This window comes from Ictalurus furcatus, chromosome 7, assembly GCF_023375685.1.
Source record: "Ictalurus furcatus strain D&B chromosome 7, Billie_1.0, whole genome shotgun sequence".
In the NCBI taxonomy this organism is placed as follows: domain Eukaryota; kingdom Metazoa; phylum Chordata; class Actinopteri; order Siluriformes; family Ictaluridae; genus Ictalurus; species Ictalurus furcatus.
This window is the reverse complement of record NC_071261.1, coordinates 11,679,693-11,703,989: the sequence shown is the minus strand read 5'-3', so window position 1 is coordinate 11,703,989 and position 24,297 is coordinate 11,679,693. Positions and strand designations below refer to the sequence as shown.

General features: G+C 39.9%; 2 protein-coding genes across 3 annotated transcripts; one reads left to right on the top strand and one right to left on the bottom strand.

The window, feature by feature from the left end:
* The first annotated feature begins 325 nt into the window (after positions 1–325).
* Positions 326–12,390, top strand: pls1 (plastin 1 (I isoform)). 2 transcript variants are annotated; one of them, XM_053628402.1, is made up of 16 exons: positions 326–465; positions 572–727; positions 1,189–1,349; positions 1,545–1,674; positions 2,190–2,322; positions 2,767–2,848; positions 4,640–4,805; positions 5,412–5,554; positions 5,790–5,885; positions 6,476–6,671; positions 9,392–9,470; positions 9,796–9,910; positions 10,466–10,599; positions 10,934–11,057; positions 11,499–11,623; positions 11,718–12,390. In XM_053628402.1, the coding sequence occupies exons 2-16, from the start codon at positions 658–660 to the stop codon at positions 11,845–11,847; spliced, it is 1,884 nt and encodes a 627-aa protein (XP_053484377.1). In that variant the 5' UTR covers positions 326–465; positions 572–657; the 3' UTR covers positions 11,848–12,390. The 2 variants fall into 2 exon arrangements, with proteins under 2 accessions (XP_053484377.1, XP_053484376.1); XM_053628401.1 differs by having other exon boundaries at positions 326–727.
* Positions 12,391–14,561: 2,171 nt separating this feature from the next.
* Positions 14,562–23,900, bottom strand: pcolce2a (procollagen C-endopeptidase enhancer 2a). The gene is made up of 9 exons (XM_053630103.1): positions 23,800–23,900; positions 22,580–22,688; positions 21,687–21,942; positions 20,188–20,312; positions 19,685–19,821; positions 19,067–19,236; positions 17,436–17,519; positions 17,032–17,199; positions 14,562–15,618 (listed from the first exon to the last, which is right to left on the bottom strand). The coding sequence occupies exons 1-9, from the start codon at positions 23,898–23,900 to the stop codon at positions 15,488–15,490; spliced, it is 1,281 nt and encodes a 426-aa protein (XP_053486078.1). The 3' UTR covers positions 14,562–15,487.
* Between the last annotated feature and the right edge of the window lie 397 nt (positions 23,901–24,297).

The window sequence follows — 24,297 nt, the reverse complement described above, 5'->3', positions numbered from 1 at the left end:
GAGTGTCTCTGCGTAACTGCCGTGCTTTAAACAACACTAGCCTCATGAATTATCCTACTTGTGCACACACACATGCCAGCTGGACCTAGTCAAACACACAGGCTTTGTGTGTTTCTTTGTGTTCACAATAAATATAAAATATTACGATTGTATAGTCTCGGTCAATGGGATATCCTGTGACAACAAGGGAACAATATAGCACCATATGAACGGCAAAATGACTCGTTTCTGATATTCTGTTGCACCATCAGCTGTTAGTTTGGGAAGCTGTTGCTGACTCAGAAGTGGGTGTAAAAGTTAACTTTGAAGCAGACACGGTGAGAGAGGCCTCACCTCGGACATAGTTCATTAAGGCCGAAGGTCTCCTCCCCTTCCTTGCTGTTGTCTCGTGCGCTGTAAGGTAGGAGCTCATCTATATTCTCACAGTAGCTTGGACCTGAAGCAGGAGTCAAACCTAAGACAGAGGTACGCTCGTAGCTTGTAATTCTTTTGTTGAATTTTGTTTGTGGATTGGACGTTCTCTCTGGGTTCTTTAATCCTACTCTGCATATGCTTTGGATGCAAAATCCAGTTTCATTTTCAGGAGTAAGTCTAAATCACACTCGTGTCCTTTCTCCAGGCTGCTTGTGCACTGAGAGAGGCTGTGGAGCAGGCACCATGGAGAACAACGTGACACAGATCTCTCGAGAGGACCTGGAGGAACTCAGGCAAGCCTTCCAAAAAATTGGTCAGTCTGTTATCACATGTTTGCTGTCCACAGAAGTCAGAATTTAAAAAATGTTAATCTTCCAAATAGAATTACACTATCACCTGTATTATCTGTTTTAGCATTTGATGCATGACATGGTAAAGATGATCAAATATGGTGATTACTGCATGACTGTGTGAAATTTACCATGTTATTACGTAGAGAAAAAAAACTTTGTTGCTAGCCTTAACCAAAAAAGGTATAGAATGGTAGAGGAAACATCATCATCAGTCACAAAGCCAGTGATTGAATGTTTTAATTTACAATGCACAGTTTGTGAAAATGCCTTAGCACTCATTGGTTGTAAGCACGAGCTGACCTTTACTAAGGAGAACAGTATTTGGGTAACGATTGGGAGTATTTGTGTATTTGCATAGATCGGCAAAGGAAAAAAAATCCTTTGTCAAGGCCGATTTGTTTCCCTCACTCTCCCTTCACAGACATCGACAACAGTGGTTATGTCAGCGACTATGAGCTGCAGGAGCTCTTTCGAGAAGCCAGCCTCTCTTTGCCAGGGTACAAGGTGCGAGAGATTGCAGAGAGGATCCTTGCTGGTGACACCAACAAAGATGAGAAGATAAGCTTTGAAGAGTTTGTCGTGGTATGGATAAAATATCTATTGTCGTCCATTGATAATATTAGCTGCTAACACAGTAATCCACGGCATTAGCTCAAAAGTCTGGATGCCTCCAGGTCTGGAGACAGACTATATTAGTCTCAAGCAGTGCCCATCATCTTACACCACCTGCCAACTACCACAATGTATGATTACATTGTTTCCCATTTGATTCCACAGATATACCAAGATATAAGAAGTAAAGAGTTAAGAGGAACCTTTCGCAAGGCCATCTCCAGGAAGGATGGGATCCGCTCGTTTGGAGGAACATCTGGATTATCCAGTGAAGGAACTCAGCACTCATATTCTGGTGGGCCAATCATTGTTACTTAGAGAACCGATCATTTTGGGCCATGATTTGAATTGCATACACAGTGAGGATTTGATAACAGAACTGAGGCAAGTGCTTTTGTTTAAAGATGGTGGTCTAGACACTACTGAAAAATCCCATGTCGGTTCTACTCAAGAAAAATCTGCCAACCTCAGAGACTTGACCTACACACAGATGATTTTAATAATCTTAACAGGAAGCCCAGAAGCTCATCTTAGGCAGCTGCGTAACCCAACTCTGAATACAGCCCTTTGTTCTTTGGTGCACCCAATTTGATTACTGGCATTGATGTAATTGCATGTGTAGTGCTCTCGAGTTGTTCTGTCACACGTTTGTAGCTCTTGCTGAAATCTGAGCCAGAGCGCCGTCCCATTAGAAGCGATGAGTTGCATGAATTAAGTAATTTTATGGCCCTTGGATATGAACAATTCCCATTGGTAATCTGAGCCTGCTGCTTCTATTGCTTATGTCTAATTTGTCAAATTGGCCTGCAGATGAAGAGAAAGTGGCTTTCGTCAATTGGATCAATAAGTCCTTGGCAAACGATCCCGACTGCCAACATATCATCCCCATGGACCCGAATACCGACAGTCTGTTCAAATCAGTGAAGGATGGAATACTCCTCTGGTAAGTTGATTCCACCATTCTTTTCTTTATATCAGGGGTGTCAATCTAATTTTAGGTAACAGGCCACATTACACCTTGTCCAATGTCAAGTGGGCCAGACCAAATCAGTTGAGTTGATTAAATCGAAGTGCCTTGCATAAGCATTCACAACTATTGAACTTTTCCACATTTTTTAGCGTTATACTCTGAATCTACATAAAATAGCCCATAATATGAAGTGTATGAGTATAAAAGTTCTGATTCCATAAGTATTCACCCCCACCCCTGTAAAACCCCTAAATTAGTTCTAATAACAGACACTTTGTAAGTAGCTACATTTATGGGAGTGTTTATTACTATATTTTGCCCCTCTAATGGAATAATTTTACTTTAGAACACAGATATGTGTTTGAATACTTTGTTGTTTGTCCGTATTGTTGGTATTGTTCATTGATTCATTCGCAGCAAAATGATCAACCACTCCCAGCGCGACACGATCGATGAAAGGGTCATCAACACAAAAAAACGCACAATGTTCAACATGACGGTAAGAACTTACTCTTCATATACAATAAAGATCTCTTCTATTTAGATAGATAGATAGACAGGTAGATAGATGCCATTATCTTTACTTCTTCATAATTGTACGTTACATTTCATGGGTCAATTTGTGTTGTTCAGACCACGGTCAGGGTGTGGCAGCAAAGTAGCAATGTATTCCCAGCAAAGTAATCCAGTGAACAACATAGTGGAATAATGTACGAAAATGGGCATAGTGCTTATTCAGATCTTTGTAAGCAAGGAAATTTATGTAGCTGGGCCTTCATAAATCTTTATTAAATACCCCTGCTATAGTATAATGGTGTGTTGTTGTTGTTGTTAACTCAAAAATGTACATGAGCTTCAGCCAGTTCAGTGGCATGAATATCACTGGTTTTTTTTTTGCCTGGAGAAGTAGTTGGCCTACTTCCCAGGACCTGCGAAGCTGTAATATTGCAGTTTTACTGTAAAGCATTCGAGTTATAAAGGAGGACAGGATGACAGATTGTTGAATTCCAATCCAAGGGATTTGTAGTCAGCGCTCACTGTAAATGTGCCAGCAAGCACATTTAGCTGAAGACGTCCCCAAATCCCCGCCAGAGCCTTTCTGTCTGCAAATATTGCTGTTCAACAGGTGACAGAGCCGTGCTGACATACGCAAGTGCATCCAGCTTTCCATCCGAGTCACTTTGTGTCAGAACAGCAGCAAGCAGCAAGACATACTGGGCTTGCGTCCAAAATTGGCTCTCCGTGCTTGGCTGGGTCAGAATAAGACAGCCATATTGCTGCTATCAAATCCAGCTTTATGTGCTAAAGGCCAGTCAACACTTCATCCTTTTTTCATGAGCTCTCAATTTTGCTGTGTTAAAGCAGCTAGAATGAAACAGGCACATCACGACTATGCTGACCTCAGCACGGGTCTCAAGGAACTGAAGCCTCTGATTTTATCTGGATAAGCAGAGATGCCAAGTCTAGCTTTGCCAAGGTAGAACCATGCACCAATCTTCAGATGTCGCTTTGTAAATAAAACATGACTTACTGTACTGTATCCCAGGAAAGGAGCTACATATAAGATGGCTGTGTGATGAATAAAACACTTGAGGGGCATGCTGTTATAGGGAATTAATCAATGATGAAGCAGTGTGGCCCAACATAAAGTGGAGGTACTGTTACCTTGTCAAAGTTGACAGCGATATGTCAGTGAATACATTTTTTAAAAAAAACGTATAAACATGAAGATAACATGAAATGATAAGCGCATCATTCTGACCAATCAGATTCAAGAATTCAACAGCGCTGTGCTGTAAGAAAAATCTAAAGGTAGAAAAAGCTATACAGGAAAAAGTAGCTCTACTTATACAACTTCCTTTATAAGTCCTGAATAAATCTGCGCCTTTTTATTGGGAAAACATCAGGATTCGCCAAAGGGTTTTTCCGATTTCTCAATATTATGTCGTCTATTTCAGTGGGTTGCTCACAAAGAGAGATTTCCTTTCAGCCATTATGGCATTTCAGTTCAGTGGTGTCTACTGCTTTAAGAACATCAGATTCCTTCTCAGCAAGGTTTTTCCATATGGAAATGGACTTGACAAAGTGGTTCAAGTGTTGGTTACATGCGTGCATTGCTTCACTTTGTTATTGTTATTTACTTTTTGCAGTGAGGAAAGGCACCATTTGGATTTCCCATGCCTTCTGCTTACATCATTTCTCATAGTCTCCCATCTTTTTTGGATGACATAAACCATAAGTGTTCATTTGTCATGTAAAGACAAACATATCCATTTTTCTTGTCTTCTAGGAGAATTTGATACTGGCCCTTAACTCCGCCTCAGCCATCGGTTGTATGGTGGTCAACATTGATGCTCAGGACATGATTGCTGGAACTCCTCACCTGGTACTCGGGCTCCTCTGGCAGATCATTAAGATCGGCCTGTTCGCTAATATCGAGATCTCAAGCAATGAAGGTTAGACACACACCCTGTGCAAATAAATAAATAAATAAATAAATAAATAAATAAATAACCATGTTTTTATATGTATATATATATATATATATATATATATATATATATATATATATATATATATATATATAAATATAAAATTCGAAAGGAAACAAAGCTAGCTGACAACAATTATACCTTGGTTACTATTTTATGCCGGTTATAGTCTAATGTCTATAGATGTACATTATGATATAATTGCTGCGAAACTAATTTAGCTTAGTAGAGAAAAATTTTGAGAGCATTAGTTTGCACAACCTTAGGAACAAATTATGATAATGGTCAAATTGTGTATGTATTGTGTAAGATTTTAGATCCTCACAATTATTTGCTCCTTGGCACTATAGCGCACCACACACTTTTAATAACGTGACTCGCCATCATATATAGACAGTCTAATATATTTGACATTTCATGTTTTCACTTTTCATGGTATAATTAATGTTCTTACAGAAATAGCAATATAAAGTTTTCACGAAGAAAGGGCATTTAACTGATCTCAGTGATAGTAAGTGATTGTGCGTTTGGGTCGACGGTTTCTCAATACTACTATGCTTGTTTGTGCAGCTCTGATCGCCCTGCTCGGCGAGGGTGAGGACTTGGACCATCTGATGTCCATGTCCCCCGAGGAGCTGTTGCTGCGCTGGGTGAACTATCACCTCAAAAATGCTGAATGGAAACCAATTCAAAACTTCAGCGAGGACATCAAGGTAGCATCACCGTGCACTGTTCTCCAAGTCGTCTTTTGAGTAACACTCAATCAACTTTGTGTCTGGCCGCATCACACTCATTACCTGTTATTCTTTTTGTTAGCGCTTGGTTCCGATGCCTTCTTTCCCTTTGAAGGAAATGCTTCAGCCAAATCGGAATGGAAGCATATTGCAGTAATCACAGCTCTAATAGCCAGTTATAAGTTCAACACTCTGATATTCATTTCTCTCACAGGACTCCAAGGCCTACTTCCACTTGCTGAACGAGATCGCTCCTAGAGGAGATGCAGACGATGAGATACCGATCATTGTCGACATGTCTGGCATAAACGTGAGTCTGTCCTGAATCAGAAATAATGAATGTATGAAATGCATTCTGAAGCACTGTTAAAATCTTCTGAGGAATTGTTTGTTGCTTCCTTTAAAAAAATACACACAGAGGGATCACACAAGGATAAACTACAGTATGTAAGCTATAAAAAGGTTCAAAGTTAAGCATGGATAGCAAGAGAGCCATAAAACCTGGCAGCCAAAAAATGAAGAAGCATTATTTCCTGGTACATTCCTCACACTTGGGTCAAGCGCATAACCCATGTGCAAGTTTTCTCCAGACTGTGGGCCTATGGTGTACTGAATAAATCCATTTGTATTCAGCTTGATAAATGAGGCCAAATGTCACAAAGCAGCTTTGCAAAAATCCAGATGTAGATTTCCTGTAGATCCCTAACAAACGACGTGAGGAATGAGACGACATGAGGGAAAAACCTTGAGAGGAACCAGACTCAAAAGGAACTTGTCCTCCTCTGGGCAACACCGGTTATAAGTGCGATTATACACAGGTGTAGAGGAGGAAAGAGTAACAGGTGTGAAATTGTGAATAAGAGTCCTGGGATGAGTACAGGACCGTATTTATGATTGCAGGAGGACGATGACCTTAAGAGGGCGGAGCTTATGCTGAAACAGGCGGCTCGACTCGACTGCCGGCAGTTTGTCTCACCTCAGGACGTGGTGGCGGGGAATCAGAAGCTCAACATGGCCTACGTCGCCAACCTGTTCAACATGCACCCGGCTCTGAAAAAGCCTGCCAACAATGGCATAGACCTCACTATGATCGAGGGTGAGTTGCAATACGCTAAAGATACTCATAAAGGACAATCGCTCAAGGCTAACAATGGCTGGCCTGACCATCTCTATAGATTCTATTCTTCTCACAATATAAAGCAAAACATTAAGCCACTTCCTGATGGCAGGTGTGTAAATACACCAGTAACCTTTTAGTTTAGTCATTAAGTCTGTAAATTTCAAGTCAAAATGACCTCAACATCACCTTTTTTATGTAACATACAATGTGTTATATGATCATTTCATTATTGATTTATATTGTTTTTATATAATGTTTTATTTATTTCCAAAATTTTTTCGCATTACCAAACAGTTTCAGCCAAAGGTTCACATACTACATAAATGGGAACAACAAAACAAAAAAACTATAGCTATTTCAGCTTGCATGGCAGTTCATCCCAGTTAAATTTGAACAGCCAATCACAAATGTGATCATACACCATATATCACCGTTATCTAGCCTTTCATTTCGTCATTATAAACTATATAGCTGGCTAGCTTAGATAGAGTCGCTTAATTGTTATATGGTGTAGTTACAAGAGGTATTCTATGCTAAGCAGTACATGAAACTGAAAAAAGTGGTGTTTTAGCAAGTTTACAACTGGGTGCTCAGATTTAATAAAAAAAAAAAAATTGGTGATGTAGCAAAAGAGTTTACCATGTCTCATCTTTTCTTTCCACTCCATCCTACCCAGACCTGACCCCTCCCATTGTAGGTACTGTGTTAATGCACTGTTCACTTTGCATGCTCAGGAGTGTGATCACTCTCTCCATCTACAGTGCTAAGATTAATAATAATAATGCCAACCATTCACTGATTTTTCTCTAAGTGAATGGTTTGGTTATTGGTTGTTGTGACTCAGGCACTGCTTCTGGTTAAGGTGATCATGACAGTTTTCCTGTGGCACATTTATACAAGAGGCCACACCTTCATATGAACTGACTGGCACATTAGGTACATATCTTCCAATGGCACTGACAGTCACATAGGCCACACCTCCTTCATTGGACCTGACTGCCACAAAGGCCACACTTCCTTTATTGGGACTGACACTCACCTAGCCATGCCTTGTTAAATAGAGCTGAGTGACACACTGGCCAAGCTCTTTCATTGGGAGAAAACAGTCCTGTAGGCCACACCTCCTTCATTAACACTAACAGTTACACAGGCCTTCATTAAGACTGAAGGTCACGTGGGCCACCCGTCATTCATAGACCAGGGCCAAGCCTCCTTCATTAAGATTGACGATCACATAGGCCACGCCTCCTTCTTTATGACTGACAGTCACATAGGCCACACCACCTTCACTGGGACTGATAGTCAGATAGGCGATGCCTCCTTCATTGAGATTGATGATCACATAGGCCACGCCTCCTTCTTAGGACTGACAGTCACATAGGCCACACCTCCTTCACTGAGGCTGACAGTCACAAAGGTATTCATTGAGAATGACAGTCACCTGAGCCATGCTTCATTCTTTAGGAATGACAGTCACATAGGTGACGCCTCCTTCACTGAGACTGACAATCACATAGGCCACACCTCCTTCATTGAGAATGACAATCACATAGGCCACATCTTCTTCACTGGGACTGATAGTCAGATAGGCGATGCCTCCTTCATTGAGACTTACAGTCACATAGGCCACATCTTCTTCACTGGGACTGATAGTCAGACAGGCGATGCCTCCTTCATTGAGAGTTGCAGTCACATAGGCCACGTCTTCTTCACTGGGACTGATAGTCAGACAGGCGATGCCTCCTTCATTGAGATTTGCAGTCACATAGGCCACGTCTTCTTCACTGGGACTGATAGTCAGATGGGTGATGCCTCCTTCATTGAGACTTACAGTCACATAGGCCACGCCTTTTTCACTGGGACTGATAGTCACATAGGACACACCTCCTTCCCTGCAGTGATGAGCTGAATTTATGTTGTAAAACTACAATATCAAGAGACTAATCCCTGACATTAATTAGTTTGTTAGTTTTATGACAGGCTGAAGGTCCACTATATGATTTGTGCTTGCAACATTATTATAAGCGGCAGAATAATTATATATTACAAAACAAAACAAACAAAAATAACAGAAAGGGGGTTGAATTACTGTATGTGGGTATGTAATGATGAAGCACACACAAGTGTGCAGGATTTTTTAATTCTCATGTTCTGTTCACTAATTAGTAACTGATTCGGGCCGTCTGACTACATTTTATTTTAACATTCACCGAAACAGACTTTCCATGCTCAGGAATCCTCCTGATAGGAGTGTAAATAAGAGAGCACAACTTGTGATCTCCACCTATTTAACAAATCACTTATCTGCATTCAGATGGGAAAAAGATGTGATAGTTCATCGTGATTCAGTTTAGTGATGGATAGCTGGTCTACGTTTAGGCTTTACACCCAGTGTAGGACGTCCCAGGAAACTATTTCAGCACATTTCAACAAAGGAGATCGGTCAGTAAGCAAAAAAAAACGATGGACTGTGAAAAAGAGTCCAATACATACAAATTTAATGTTGATTATTGTTCCACAGTTAAATGAACCATGTTGACTTTTGGGGTTAAAAGCATGCGAGTGTGCAGTGATTCTCTGAACAAGAGACCGAGACCTTTTCCACACCTTTTAGTGCATAAACTGGACAACACTTGCTGAATACCTTGGACAAGTGTGTAATTTCCCCAACAACTGATTCGATCTCATTTATACAGGAGAATCCCGAGAGGACAGAACCTTCAGAAATTGGATGAACTCGCTGGGGATAAATCCAAGAGTCAACCACTTATACAGGTAAGGCAATAGTCTACAGACTATGACAAAAAAAGGTTGGTCTGTGGTTGGTCACCAGCCATGTCAGTCACATTGTCTCGTTTATTGGCTAAACTTACCAAATTCTAGAAACGTAATCATTCATACAGGTGGCAAATATCGAATATAAAACTTTCATTTATTGTAGAAATAAGCAGTCATCATTTTGAGACACTTTCTCTTTGTTTCACTTAGTTTAGAAATCCTACCAGCTGCCTACGCAATTCATCCAGGGTTACCAGTCAATGTTTCAGAAATTCTTGACTACCACAAAGAAGTGAAAGGCCTCTTTATGTTTATTTTGCAGTGACCTGATGGATGGCCTGGTTATTCTCCAGCTGTATGAGAAAATCCAGGTCCCCGTGGACTGGAAGAAAGTAAACCAGCCTCCGTATCCTGTCCTTGGTGCCAAAATGAAAAAAGTTAGTATAAGTGTACAGTGAAAAGGGGTTCAAAGCCATATTTTCTGAGCTTTAAATTGCTGAAAACAATACAAACAGGCAAAAAGAAAAGCTAACTGCTCTTATTGTAGTCATAAATCTATTATCTAGGGCAAAATAGGTTTAAAAAAAATTAGCAATATAAAAAAGTAAACATTTGCTTTATTACAAAAAGACTACAGAAATATAAATGATTATTACACGTACTATTCCCATTTCTTCCTTCCCAGTTTTTCTATCCGTTTTAATTTTGGAATATCAATAAAAAGTTTTTCTTTTAGTTTATGCCCCTTCGTCCAACTAGACATCAATACAGTATTTCACACAGCCTGGTTCAGGATATGATCAAATGTATGAACCTCGACACGCCAATGTATTCAGTTATGTACATGTTATTTCCTAAGAGCACGACAGACTTGTTCAACATTACACACGTCGTTTACATTTATTGTAAAAATTCCTGTGATTCCTGTAGTATGTATGAAGTGCTGCATTATGGAGGTCATTCTAATAAAGCGTATCTGTGTGTGTTCCAAGCTGGAGAACTGCAACTACGCTGTTGATTTGGGCAAAAGGGAGGCAAAGTTCTCACTGGTGGGCATTGGAGGTGACAATATCAATGAGGGCAATCCCATGCACACGCTGGCCCTGGTGTGGCAGCTAATGAGAAGGTACTTCACTCGCCTGTGTGCTGTAACTGTTAACTGAGAGGCACACACGGTATATATGGATATGGAAAGGTGTACATTGAGCTGATTTTCTATTCATGGATTTCTAGAAACTTCATGCTCTTCTGCGTTTCAATTCTGTTGTGTACGTTCCCTCACTGTTAGGAAGAGCAAAATGAGAAAGCTTAATAATTACAATTGCTGCAGCATCCTGTGTTTGCTAGTTTGCAGTCATGAATCTAATGACAGATTTGATATGGTTGCATATATGTGGGTGTGAGTACTTTGGACAGAGAATTAACAAGAGTATTCCATATATTACATGTGCTACATGCAGGTACACCCTCAAAGTGCTATCTGACATTGGTGATGGAGAGAAAATCAGTGACCAAGTCATAGTTGACTGGGTGAACAGCACGCTGAAAAATGGACAGAAACAATCTACTATCAGCAACTTTAGGGTAATTCAACTATTCAACACGTCTTCTCTTCTAACTTTCAAAGTGCTGGATGTCATTTTCTTTTTCCTTCCAACCTGTTCACTAAGGCTTCTAGTTTTTTATTAGGGTTCTACCTGATGGACAAACCAAAGAACCCATTAAGGAGCTGGATGGAATCTGGCAAAGCTGGAACTTATATTTGTATTTATTAATTTGGTGGATAATTTGGAGCCCAGTCCAATCCAATCATATAAAGGGTTAAGGTTGGTACTCAGGAGATCTGCAGCCAGATGCACCATTAGAATGCAAGTTACTAGGCTATGATAGAGCTTGTGTTCTACTGGTCCAACCTTCAGAACTAACACTGCCCCGTACAGAGCTAGTCTTTAAATTAGCGTTTTACTATTTGGTAACACAACTACGCACCATTTGGTTTTTTTCAAAACATTTCAATGCTTTCAGGACAAATCGATCAACACCAGTCTCCCAGTGATCGATCTGATTGATACGATCGCACCCGGGGCAATCAGAGATGAGATGGTGAAGAGGGACGACCTGAGTGAGGAGGACATGCTCAACAATGCAAAGTAAGTAAATCTTCAAGCGTTAAGACTGTTAATCCACAAATTGTTGATCTGACACAAAATGAACCGAAAACTTCTTTCTCTCTTTCGTTCTCAGGTACGCAATCTCAATGGCTCGCAAGATAGGTGCCAAGGTGTACGCGCTGCCCGATGACCTGGTGGAGGTCAACCCCAAGATGGTGATGACTGTGTTCGCCTGCTTGATGGGGAGAAGTCTGAAAAAGTGAAGGCCTGATTGGTTCTGATTATAATTTATTATCCTGAGTATGGAATGGCATATCTGTTCGACGGTCTGTTTGACGGTTAATAATGACGTCACATGTAAAACATATTTCTGGGTAAAGAGCATACCCTGAAATATGTTATAAGATTTTGTGTTTAAACAGGTGGAGTTGTGCACTTTTGGAGTTGCAGTTACTGTGTGAATTATACCAGGAATTTTTCATAGCTTTCATCACTTGCTGTCTTTCAGCTCCTGCATTTTCTGAGCATCACCAAAAAAAAAACATGATCATTGATCATGATATCGTTTAAATTATCATAACTCACCTTTTCATTTAATATGATCTCCATTTTCTATTACTTTGTCTTACTTGTAGTGAACAAGTTGATTTGTAGAACAAGGAGATGTTGACTAATCAGTTTATTTTGCTAGCAAGGTATTATGCTTTATTGCATCAAACTGTTGTCTTGATATTTGCATAATGTTCATAAATGTTGTTTGCTTCCAACAACTCATTAAATGTAGTAAAAAATAATAATCAAAAAAAGAAGTCGATTTGTGACTAGTTCTTTATTTCAGTATGAAATGTCAGACATCGGAAACAAATGTCTGCATTCCAACAACTCTATATGAAAAGATGTTGGTTACACATTTCCTTTAGGTTAAGTATGACTTTTGAAGCATTATTAAATCTTAGTTGCTTTCCCAAACCTGGGGTCCAGCTGCATAAACGTCCAGAAGAAGCCAGGGAACATATTCATTAGATTCAAATTTACACTCAAGTTCCTCCACTCCAACCTTGGCAAACCATGTATTCATGGAGCTCACTTTGTCATGCTGGAACAAGTTTGGGCCTCTTAGTTCCAGTGAAAGGAAATTATAATGCTACAGCATACAAATACATTGTATACAATCATCTGCTTCCAACTTTGTGGCAACAGTTTGGGGAAGAACCCCATATGGGTGTGATGGTCAGGTGTCCACAAACCTTTGGCCATATAATGTATCACAGCAGACTACTCTTGCAAAGAGCAGAGGTGTAGCTTGATGGAGGATGAGGTTTTGGATTCGAACCAGAAAAAAATAATTTATGACAGTTCCAAATGCTTATTAGTGGGTGTTAAGCATAACACACATACAGCATAGTTGATTATACACAGGTCAAATGATCACTGCAAGTAGTGGTTGACGGTATGAGACCGACATACAGATTGAAACAGCAGTGTTATAGTCGCTGTACGGGTCTATGTGGGTGAAGCAGGTGTGCAACACAAAAAAAGGTTCACAACATCCTATGGGTGGGCAGTGACTGGAAGAATAAGGTCACATGTACAGTCAGTAGAAATTAGGTTCCTTCGCAGGGTTGCGGGGGCTAACTCTCTGTGATGTGAAGAGGGAGGTGAAGAGCTTGACAAACCAGCAGAACCTTTTAGTAGAGGCTTGAGAGGAGCTGGATGAGATGGTTTGGGTACCTTATACGGATGCCCCCTTGTTTGCTCCCAAAGATCTCTATTTGACACGTCCCACTAGACAGAGACCCGGGGGCAGATCCAGGACCCACTAGAGATATTGTATCTCACAGTAAGCTTGGGAGCATGTGGGGATCCCATAAGAAGTGCTGGAATCTGTATCAGGGCATAGAGAAGTCTGGACTGACCTTCAGCCCCACCAGGAAAAGTGGAAGGAAAATGAATGCATGAAAACCACTTCTACTTCTGTTAGGTATCCACCTCATGGGAGCCAAGTCCTGGCTACACCACTGTTCAAGCAGGAACACATAATTTTGATAAAAGCTAAATGGGATTAAAATGGAGGCATGGCCAGAAAATCCTGGAAAAGTGCATGTAGCCATCATAATTACCTAATTCCTAAGCAAAAGCAAAAGTAAATTTCCTGGGACTTTAAAACTTAAAGTCGTTATGTCTCCATCTTGATCATTTCCAAGCTTTGAGAAATGGATCGTTAAGAAAAAAAACATTCCAGCTTGCTAACGTTACATGACACTTCCCAAGTCCAGCGGGACTCCCTGTATTTGCAGAGAGGTGAAAGTGCCGACAGAAAAGGTATGTTTTTGGTTGACTTTTGAAAGAGCGCAGGGAAAAACAGTCGCTGGGAGACTATGGAATGTACCGTAGATTATAGTATTATCCTAATCGAGATCGTTTTCTGGCGTTTGGAAATGGACAATAAAAAACACATTGGCATTCCGACATGTCAATGACACGTGAGCTTGTGGAAGTCCAGAGAGACTTACCAGGGTGCTGCCAGAGTCTGGAAGGCTTTAGTTTAGAAAGGCATGATTCATTCAGTATGAAAATACAGCCACTGATGATGTTGGTTGAGATTATATTGGCAAGTTCCAACTTAAAAAAATGTCCACTTACCCAAAATATAGTCAAGGCATGTTTGTTGTCCAATGTGCAAACTTTTTTTCTATAAATATCATCCAGTTCTTCAGTAAGCTGTCGCTGGATGAGATTATATTACGATGTTACAAGTTCCAACTTTAAGTTGGGTCCATTTTTTTTTTTTGTCCAAATTTTGTTACAGTAGTAGAAATCATGACCCATAATGAACTAACTTAAAAAATGAACAAAATTCCACACGTACCTGCAGTGTTGTCTGATCGACTCCAGACATCGGGATTATGAGATAACGATATGCTGTTAGTCCGTTTACTCCAGGTACTGAATAAAGGCGAAAGGGACTAAGCGCGTTTAAACTTTTATTACAATTTTAATTATTCATTTAGCCCAAACACCTCAGAGTGGAGGACTGAATATAAAACGTTTTGCAAAACAGAAAAAAGTCTAGACATGAGGAGGAAGGAAAAAGGCTGTACGCTGCACTTCTGCATACTTGGAAGCTTTTGGAAATCCTCTGAGAAACGGACCGCACACGTTGTTTCCAAAATACAGTATTATTGGAACCAAGATAAGTACACCCACTTACACGCCTGATTCAACTAAATACAACACAGTATAATTATTCTGGAAGCTTTTTCGACCTTTTCAAAAAGAAAATTATTTCACCCTCCCACTCTGTAGTAGTTCTTTCTTTGTCAAAAAAAAAAAAAAAAGCAATCATTCATTTAACTATTGATCTTAGCCACAAGCGGCAGTTTTCCACTATTGAGTTTGGATCCATTACATTCACATTTATTTATTTAGTCAGATGCTTTTTTCCAAAAGGACCATGATACAATTTAAGCATTTAGCAGTTTGCTTCTGGTCATTGGCATGAAGTCTTCTGAGATCCTCAGGTCCAACTGCCAGCTTGTACAAATGAAAATTAATTCGAAAACATTCACAGAAACATTTCAATTATTCACTTGATACACAAAACGTAGATACTAATGGTCAAATGTGCATTTGCTATGTAGTACTGATACTTCCCCGTTGAGCGGTTTGAAGCCTGTAGGTTTACAGCTCAGAATAAAAGAAAAACAGCCTAAAAAGGAACTAAATATGGAACTACTGAACAAATGCGACATCTACAATGAATCAACATACATATACTGATTACCTCTCGAACCAGACTTATGCTCTGGAAAATATGTTACTGTGATGACTCCCAGTTTGGCATGCACAGATCCAGAGGGTGACCTGATGAGCCTACAAATCCAACATGGCCATCGCCTACCATCAGCAGCGGGCATTACTCAACACAGCCAGGTCCCTCTGCTTCTTAGTCTTGAAGGCCATCACAAAGTTCTGAGGTGAAACGACGCCTTGTCCCTGCTCGTCGACGTGACCCATGACGATGTAGTTCAGACCTTCGGACAGAACCATACACAGGAAATGCAAGAACAGTTAAAGCTGTATTTGGTGGTAAGGTGTAGAAGCCTCAAAACAGGCACTAATATATGTGTAAGCGAGAGAAATTGTAGACTGGACAAACCTAACAGTACAGAAATAAATCATGTGATTTTCTACAAACAAACAGATAACAAAAAGTCCCCCTGCTGGTTTCAATTCCGCTCTCAGAGCAAATTCCACCTGGGCAGCTTGAGAGCTATTTTTTTTCTTTCTTTCCAAGCAAAAACGATCCTGCTTGACTTCTAGATTTTTCTTTTCACCGCATTTGCAGCTAAATAAACTGAAGCGAATGCATTTCAGTGCAGAGTTATTACTGCTGGCTTGGACAAACGCACCACAAACACAGACCTGGCTTTAAGTTATGTGACATGATGCCACATTTGGCAAAATGATGCTGAAAATATATATATATTATATATATATATTTTTAGCAGAGATGGAGGCATGTGAGGGAAAACTTACAGAAGAACGTTAACGTTATTAATGAGTCAGTGAGCATTATGTTATACAGTAGCTAAAGATAGATAACAGTTAACTCGGCCAGTGTTAGCGATGAACAAAAAAAATCAAGTTTTGATTGTATTAAATATTTTGACAGGTTTAAAAAAAATTAAAAATAACAAAGTTCCATTTATTGTGGAAGAAAAACAAACTGGCTGAATAATTATGGAGTTCTCTTTAGGGCTTCCTCTATGGCACCGCTCTATTCGACATATTTATTATTATATTAAATATGCCTACTGTATCTAATCAGTGTGTTACGGATACTCATTTGGTGTCGACACAAAATAGCGAATAATTCAACTCGCAGGTCTTATAGAGAACCAGAATAAATTCATTTGCATGTCGTAGCTGAGCGGTTGCTAGGAAACTGTCGCTAAAACACCAACGCTACTATCTCGGCGACACATTAGAAGCCTGCACAGGCAGGCTAGCTGCATGTTCGTTGCACGTCGTTGCATCATTTGGGCCTTATGCAAACAGACAGCCTTTCCTGCCTGGGTTTTTCTCGCCATATTCTCCTCTATAATTTAGCCGATTTTGTTGACTGACGAGTTGCCAGGTTTTCTTTAAGGGAACAGAAACAAAGAGCGCGAGTATTTATGAGTTTTGGGGATAACGAGGGAACTCGTCATTCCAGAAGCTCTGTGGTTCCCAGCTCTGCTACACGATAAAATCAGTTCATCTGCTGTAATCTGAGGCAACTGTGGCTAGATCCAGTTCGAGCACGACGTCGAGAAGTGCTCGTGAAATCAAATTTGTGTGTGTTTTAAGGATATCTGTTCAAACAGGACTGGGCAGCAGACAATTGCAGCACCTTGTATCTCCAGTAGGAGCACTTTTCAGGTGAAGTCGCTCGATCCACTCACCTCTCCTGACTAAAGGGCATTTCTTACACAGGATTAAGACTTTAGTGCTCATGCTCTTCCCGGCCTGCTGGATGGACAGGTTTCCTTCCTTGTACACGTTGGTGATGGAGAAGGTGGCAAGCACGCTCAGTTCCCTCATGGCAGCTGAGACGAGTGTTCCCGTCAGCACTGTGACGAGACGACAGCAGAATATCAACTCATCCTCCACTGTATTGTGTCGTACTGTGAGAAACGTGCTGTTATTGTGAAGGACTTGGAGTTATGTAATAAAACGAAATTGTGGCTGAAAAACGTCAACTACAGAAGATCTCTATGTGCGTTATACTAGCAGTAATGAAAGGATTCCTCAGTGAAGTTCTCTTTGGTCTTGGAGGACTAAAGAGTTTTTGTTTGTTTGTTTTTACCAAAGTTGCTTAAGCAGTAATGACTTTCGATTGTTCCGGTTCTCTTGCACTTCTGCTTGCAGAGAGCTTCAGAAAACTCCAGCACTGTGGGGGGTGGGGGTGGGGGGGTTGGGGAAGAAGAAGAAGAAATCGTTATCGCCACAGTGGAGGAAATGCTGGATTATAACACCGTGAAAGTGCACATATAACAGGCGGCATAAATTATTATCCTGTTTGACCAAGCTAGCAAATTCTATATGCACAAATCAACATAATACCACTGTCACATTCTTGATTCTTGGTCAGAAGGTGTTGATTCATTTACAATGACAGCAGCTCAACAAACTTGTGTCCGCTGGAGCGGCTGAGAATGGTCCTCTGTCGTTGTACAATATGAGAGCGGCCTCTAGAGGCGAAAAAAATTATTTAAAAAATCACTGACAAATTTTGTCATTATTTGAAGTGGTTTTTTTTCATTCATTTAGGATGTCTCTATTTTCATTTGTTACTTGGAGCATTACTTTTTGGTTCAGTTTGGATGTATATCTTTTATTTACTTTAATATTTATTAACAGTTAATATACATAAATATTTACATATTTAATTCACTTTAAAAAAAAAAAACTACAGTACATTTTCATGGTACAGTCAGTACTGTTTATTTTTGTAATAAAGTTTAGCAATATTTTATTTAGAGTGTTGTGTTTTTATTCAGTATCAATTTTTTAAATTATTGGTTGTCGCCAGTTACCGCTCGACTTAGTTTTCGCTTTCGGTAAAATGCATCAGTTGACCTGTGTGTGTGTGTGTGTGTGTATATATATATATATATATATATATATATATATATATATATATATATATATATATATATATATATATACACAGTGTAATTGCTGATATGGTGAAATTTCTGTTAGGAGAAGTTTATTCTCCATCTATGGAAGGAGTCTCCAGTGTCAGTGCTTCGGTGCAGTCATTAGTTGCGCTATAACTTCAGGGTGGAGAATTTTGTGCTTTGTGTTTTCTTGGTAACATGACAAGCTGCGTTTTTTTGTTTGTTTGTATGTTTGTTTGTTTTTGTCTTCAAGAAAGATAAAAAAAAAGGGAGGCAGGTGATGGACGACTGTTTCCAGTTATTGTTCGACAATTAAATGCAACAATAAATGGATAAAAAAAACAGTATGGAAAGTATGACGTGTATGAAAATTGTAATTGTTAGACAACCACTGTGGTATAAAAGGAGTAAAACACTCTGGTATGGCAACATTGACACCGTTTCACATCGACGCACTGTCGTTGATTATTGTCCTATAACCACACACCCCTCAATTGTTTTATTTCTCATCAATATTAAGTCAGCAACTCTGCCATTGCCTTATTTTCAGCAAATTTAAAGGCAACGTGGAAGGACATCGTCATCGTCCTCGAATATCACAAACGGTGATAAACTATTAAACATCTTTGAAAATCTGAAGCGTTCAAAGTTACTTTTTAAAAAATATTAAGCAACACCTACTGACGAATGAGAATCGATGATTCAACAGCGCTGCGGTAGAAATAGTGCACTGTTAAAGTTCCCGGTGGATTGTTTCTTTAACTGACACCATCTCAGTGCAGTAAAGTTAGAGGAAGAGGAGAACAGGACAAACCTATGGGCCCTGCAGTGGTGGAAACAGCAGCTGCAGTAACGTGAACGGTGGAGCCTGCGATGGTGGAGTTCTTCGGCTTGAACGTGTAATGGCAGATGAAGCCGTCGGCAGTGAGGCTCAGGTCGGAGACGAACTGGATGAAGAGGTGACTGCCGTCAGAGTAGATCGGCCTGAACACGGACACGACACCTTTAGACACTTCATCATCATATAATACTCAACAATAACTAACCAAAAAATCATTCGCAGATGAGGATTATAACTTTCATTTCATTTCATAGCCTATAACAGCGCATCCTGAAGTGTTTTATTCCTTTATACCACAGCAATCTACCCCCTGTCATTATAGGAAGCACAAACTCAAGCAAAAAAGCACTGGCACTGCAGACTCATTCCATGAGCACTAAATAATATATTACGTTATACAAGCCCCGGTGAATGAGCTTCACAGTTACTATAGAAATGATAACGTGCAAGAACGTGCGCATTAACAAAGAATAAACCTGTGATACGCAGCTGTGATACAGAAAATGAAAATGACTTCAGCAGCGCTGTGGAGACATGTGGAGTTTGGGGAAACTGACCACAGGACTAGAACAGCAGAGATGAGGCTCTTACGCAGGAGGGCTGTCGCCGCAGAACTTCCCGATCCTGGTCTTGTCGCTTGTTTCCACACCGTTGTAAACGACCACATGATCATAGCGGCAGTAGTTATCCCGCTCCACGTCAAACTTCTCGAACTTCAGCTCGATTATCTGACACGGCAACGAGAAACGGTCAGCGTTCATTCAGTCCTTTCAGTGGCGTGCTGCTAAAGGACAAAATCATCAACGATCAAGTGGCGTGATGAAGCAGCGTAACTTTTATACTAAAGCAATTTGCAAAAAAAATTAAATAAAATAGTTCAGGAAAATAGTTCTTGACTTTTACACTAAAAATTAGACTCACTGTAAAAGTCAAGAACTATTTGAACGCAAATTAATATTGTATTTTAAATCCTACTACTGTATTGCTGGGAGCTTGTGATCAGCAGTACACCGTGATACACATCACGTAATTTTATCATATCGTCAAAGTAAATTAGCTCCAGGTATGCAAATAAATAGAAATATTCCACTCACCTGGTGCTCAGGTGCTATAATATGCCACGAGCATGTCACACCTGCAGGATAGTCTCTCTCCGGCCAGTTTGGGGTCGTGAAGGTTCCCAAAGGTTTGTCCAAGAGTCCGCCGCAATACCGCTCCCCTAACACAGATAGCAGAAACACAAACACTGAGCATGGATTCACTCTCAACCTTTTAAATGGGTAACTCAGTGGTTAAGACGTTGGTCTACTGATCGCAAGGTTTGTGAGTTCAAATCCCAGCACCACCAAGCTGCCGCTGCCGGGCCCTTGAGCAAAGCCCTTAACCCTCACCTGCTCAGCTGTATAAAAATGAGATCAATGCAAGTAGCTCTGGATAAGGGCGTCTGCCAAGTGCCGTAAAAATGTAAATGTAAAAAGTCTTGGCGACTTTTTCAGTGTAGTAAAAAAAAACCATATTAAAGGCAAAATCAAGAATCTGAGAATTCAACAGCGCTGTGGTGTAAGGCTCTGTAAAATTATATATATATATACATACACACACACACACACACATATATATATATATATATATATATATATATATATATATATATATACATATATACGTCGTCAGTATGATTCAATTGGATTTACTTTGCAGCACTGAGAAGCAGCCGGAGGAAGAAAATGAGACGTTACACCGTACAGAGAGCAGCCGTGGGCATGAGCAGCCTTTTTCCGAAATATCATACTTATCTTTCCACAAAATGAGCCCGGAGAGCGCCGAGATGGGCCACGTTCTATATTTAACCAGGAATGAGTTGCTAGTAGGGATGGAGTATAATATCAACTCCACCGCAAGTACAATTTTATATTATATGCATGTTATATTATAGTGTCTGCACACACAGCACACAGCAGCAGTGAGAGCACTGAATTGCTCGGGAAGGAAAACGAATATTATTAACATCACTTTTATTTATTGCTTTAGTTGAAACTTATTTTAATGAGCAAAAAAACAACAACTCAGTTTGATCACACTGCCTTTGTTTATATATGTTTTCTGTATGTATGTTCTTGACTTGCCTTTGCAGCGTAGCGCTGTTGAATTATCAATTCTGATTGGTCCGGAAAGGTGTTGATCGATTTTCCATAACAGCTACTTCATGGTGGACACTGTACATATTTTTTTAAATAATAAATGGATTACAAATGTGTTGTTATTGAACAAAGATCGGCGTGTAATTGTGGATATGGTGCAGTTGCCGGTAAGGAGCTTCACGGAAGGAGTTTACGCTTCTCTGTAATATGACAAACCGCCTATCCTTGTCAACTTCAAGAGAAAGAAAAAAAAAAGACTTGATAACTTGTTTCATGGATGTTCCTTAACATTAAACGTACCTATAAACGGATAAAAAGTATGATGTGTGCAGGAGGGTGATATGACAAAAATAACGTATCACGATTGTCAAAGATAAAGGCATTTCTACACCCTGATTAAAACCTGATATTTGATTGGTTTGTTTATTTTGCCGTATGGTAGCTGTTATTACCCCTTGCATCCGGCCGAACGGCGACGTATCCGGCAAGGAAGCCGCTCCCGGCCGTGTTGGCATCCGAAACCATCACTACTTGCATCCTGTTGCGATTGGAGATCAGCGCTCTGGGCCGGGCGGTGCCACAGAATCGCCCGAGCCGCTGGCTGTTAACGAATCCGTCGTACACATCCACGTAGTCGTAGCGGCAAAGTCTGTCGTTCTCTAGGTCGAGGGAACGGAAAGTGAGGGACACCACTTTGCCCTGAGGCACCTGAGGATGATTTGAGGTTGGGGGGCGGGGAGGGTGTGGTTATGAACAATAAAATGATCAAATTCAGCTTCAGAATATACCATCGCGTAGTATGAGCAACACTCTAGCTCGTTTTAAAGCTAGCTAGCCTCGGCCACTTCACAACTTTTAAAAACAATCTGTGTTTACTTAGCATCTGTATTTCTGTATTAAACTTACAATCTTTTATTTAAAGCTTCGTGTACTTCCGAGTTCGTACGTAAAATGAACACCCAAAAATGAAACCCGCACGAAATACACGTACGTACGATGTACGTCACTACACCTTGTGTCACTGGAAATCGACAAATCTTGCTATTAATAAATCCCCAACAGCATGAACATGGGGTTAGCTACTATTTTATTAGCTATGGCACGCACACGTCTATAAACCCATCAGTGATGGACGACAGCGCCCCCTCCTGGTGATCATTTATTTCACCGCCACACTCGCACCCTGTTCGCACAACTTCCATTCAATATTAAGAATATTAAGAATAGTGATCCAAAACGATGGTGTGGCAGTGTCTTCACAACATGCAAGTGTGTGTGTGTGTGTTGGTCTAGAAATTTAGATAGCTATTTAAAGCTAGCCCGTTGAAGACTCCGTGGTGCTTACCGTGATTCTCCAAACGCATTTGGTGTTAGGGGGGTAAACTCCGGGGTAACCCTGACTCCCAACAAGACCCGAAGTTCCAGTAATGTTTCCACCGCACGTGAACACCGGCCTACAAGAAACAGACATCAGACAGAATGTTTTGCTAGCTATCTAAACAGTGAAAATTAGTGCTTTACTATTATTATTATTATTATTATTATTATAGTGTTTATTTAATGAAGTACCAATACACAAGTTAGCCTCTGTAGGTTTTCCTTGGGACTAAGACGCTAATATCGCTAACAAGTAAAGTGAAGTGTATGGCCTCCAGTTTAGCATGGGGAGAATGATCTTGTCCAAAGCGTCACGTTTCAGTGTCTCTCCTTTAAATGAAGAATATTTGAAGAGTTTAAGCACGGCTTGTAAAGATTAGTATTCTTCTTATTATTATCTTAGTTTTTATGTTACCCATATGGATCGATATTACAATGAGGGTAAGAACGATTAATCGGGCGACCCGTATCCGATTTCTAAGAAGCATTTTATCGATTTCTAACATTTCCGAGTGGTCCAATAATAATAAACATTTATATATATTGTAGATTCAATTAACTGAATGGCCTTCGATGATATTTATATGTGTCATTTGTAATATTTTTACGCAAAGTTACACAAAGAAATGTATAATATATAGCATTTACGGTTGATCGATAGAATACTATTCCATTAACTACCATTAAAACCATTAGAGAAATGTTTAATGGAAACCATTAGATCATTATTTTCATTAGGAAAGTGAACTGTTACTTTTGATATCTATAAAGGAGCATTCTTAATTATTAGCAATTAATTAACTTTATGTCATTAAAAATGAAGTAAATTAGAGTTAATTCGACACTACAGGTTAAACTTGCGCGTATTTGTGAAATATATTTATATATATTTAAACAGACTGGACTCAGCCTCAGCAAATAATGGACATATAACTAAGTTTGACTTTATTACACACATACACACACACAAAAAAAAACTATAAACACAACAAGTTTATTAAACAAACCGTGTCACTAAAAAAATTTTAATAAATAAAAATAAAACCTTACTTTCGTTGTCTTTCACCAAACACCGAGCCGAAAACTAACGGAACCCAAACACTCCACGTTACAGTCCACATCTCGAGCTCGGAGTGAACAGGACGTTGTCCGCGTCCCAAATCACTCCCTACTTCCCTTCCTGCGCACCCTTCGTACGCCTGTGTCCCACGACTGTTTCCGGCCCATACGCAGCGCACTACATGTCCGTTTAGGGCGCGACCAATAATTAGCTCGTGAGCCTTATGCATTCGTAACATTGATTAGCCGGTTAGTATTTACGTGTTTAATGAGCTAGTTTGTAGTTCACAAAGTTTATCACTTCTTTGACTGTTTTAAGATCATTATAAATAATTATTTTTTAATCATAATCATTCACACAATCAGATAAATATTCTTAAATTGTTACTCGGGTCGTTTTTTAAACACCGCGAGTGGCTGTTTATATTACTTCAGAAATTAAAATGAATTCAAAATGGCGCCCTACTGGTGCACTACATAGGTCGCGAGGTCCTGACTTTTAAACCTATATGTTGTGCACTAAACGTCCATTACAGAGCGGTTTGGGACAGAGTCTGCGGTCGTTTGGATGAATGAGCCGTTTGTTCCAGGAGAAGGACCGGAAAGGGAATTAAGGAATTTCAGGAG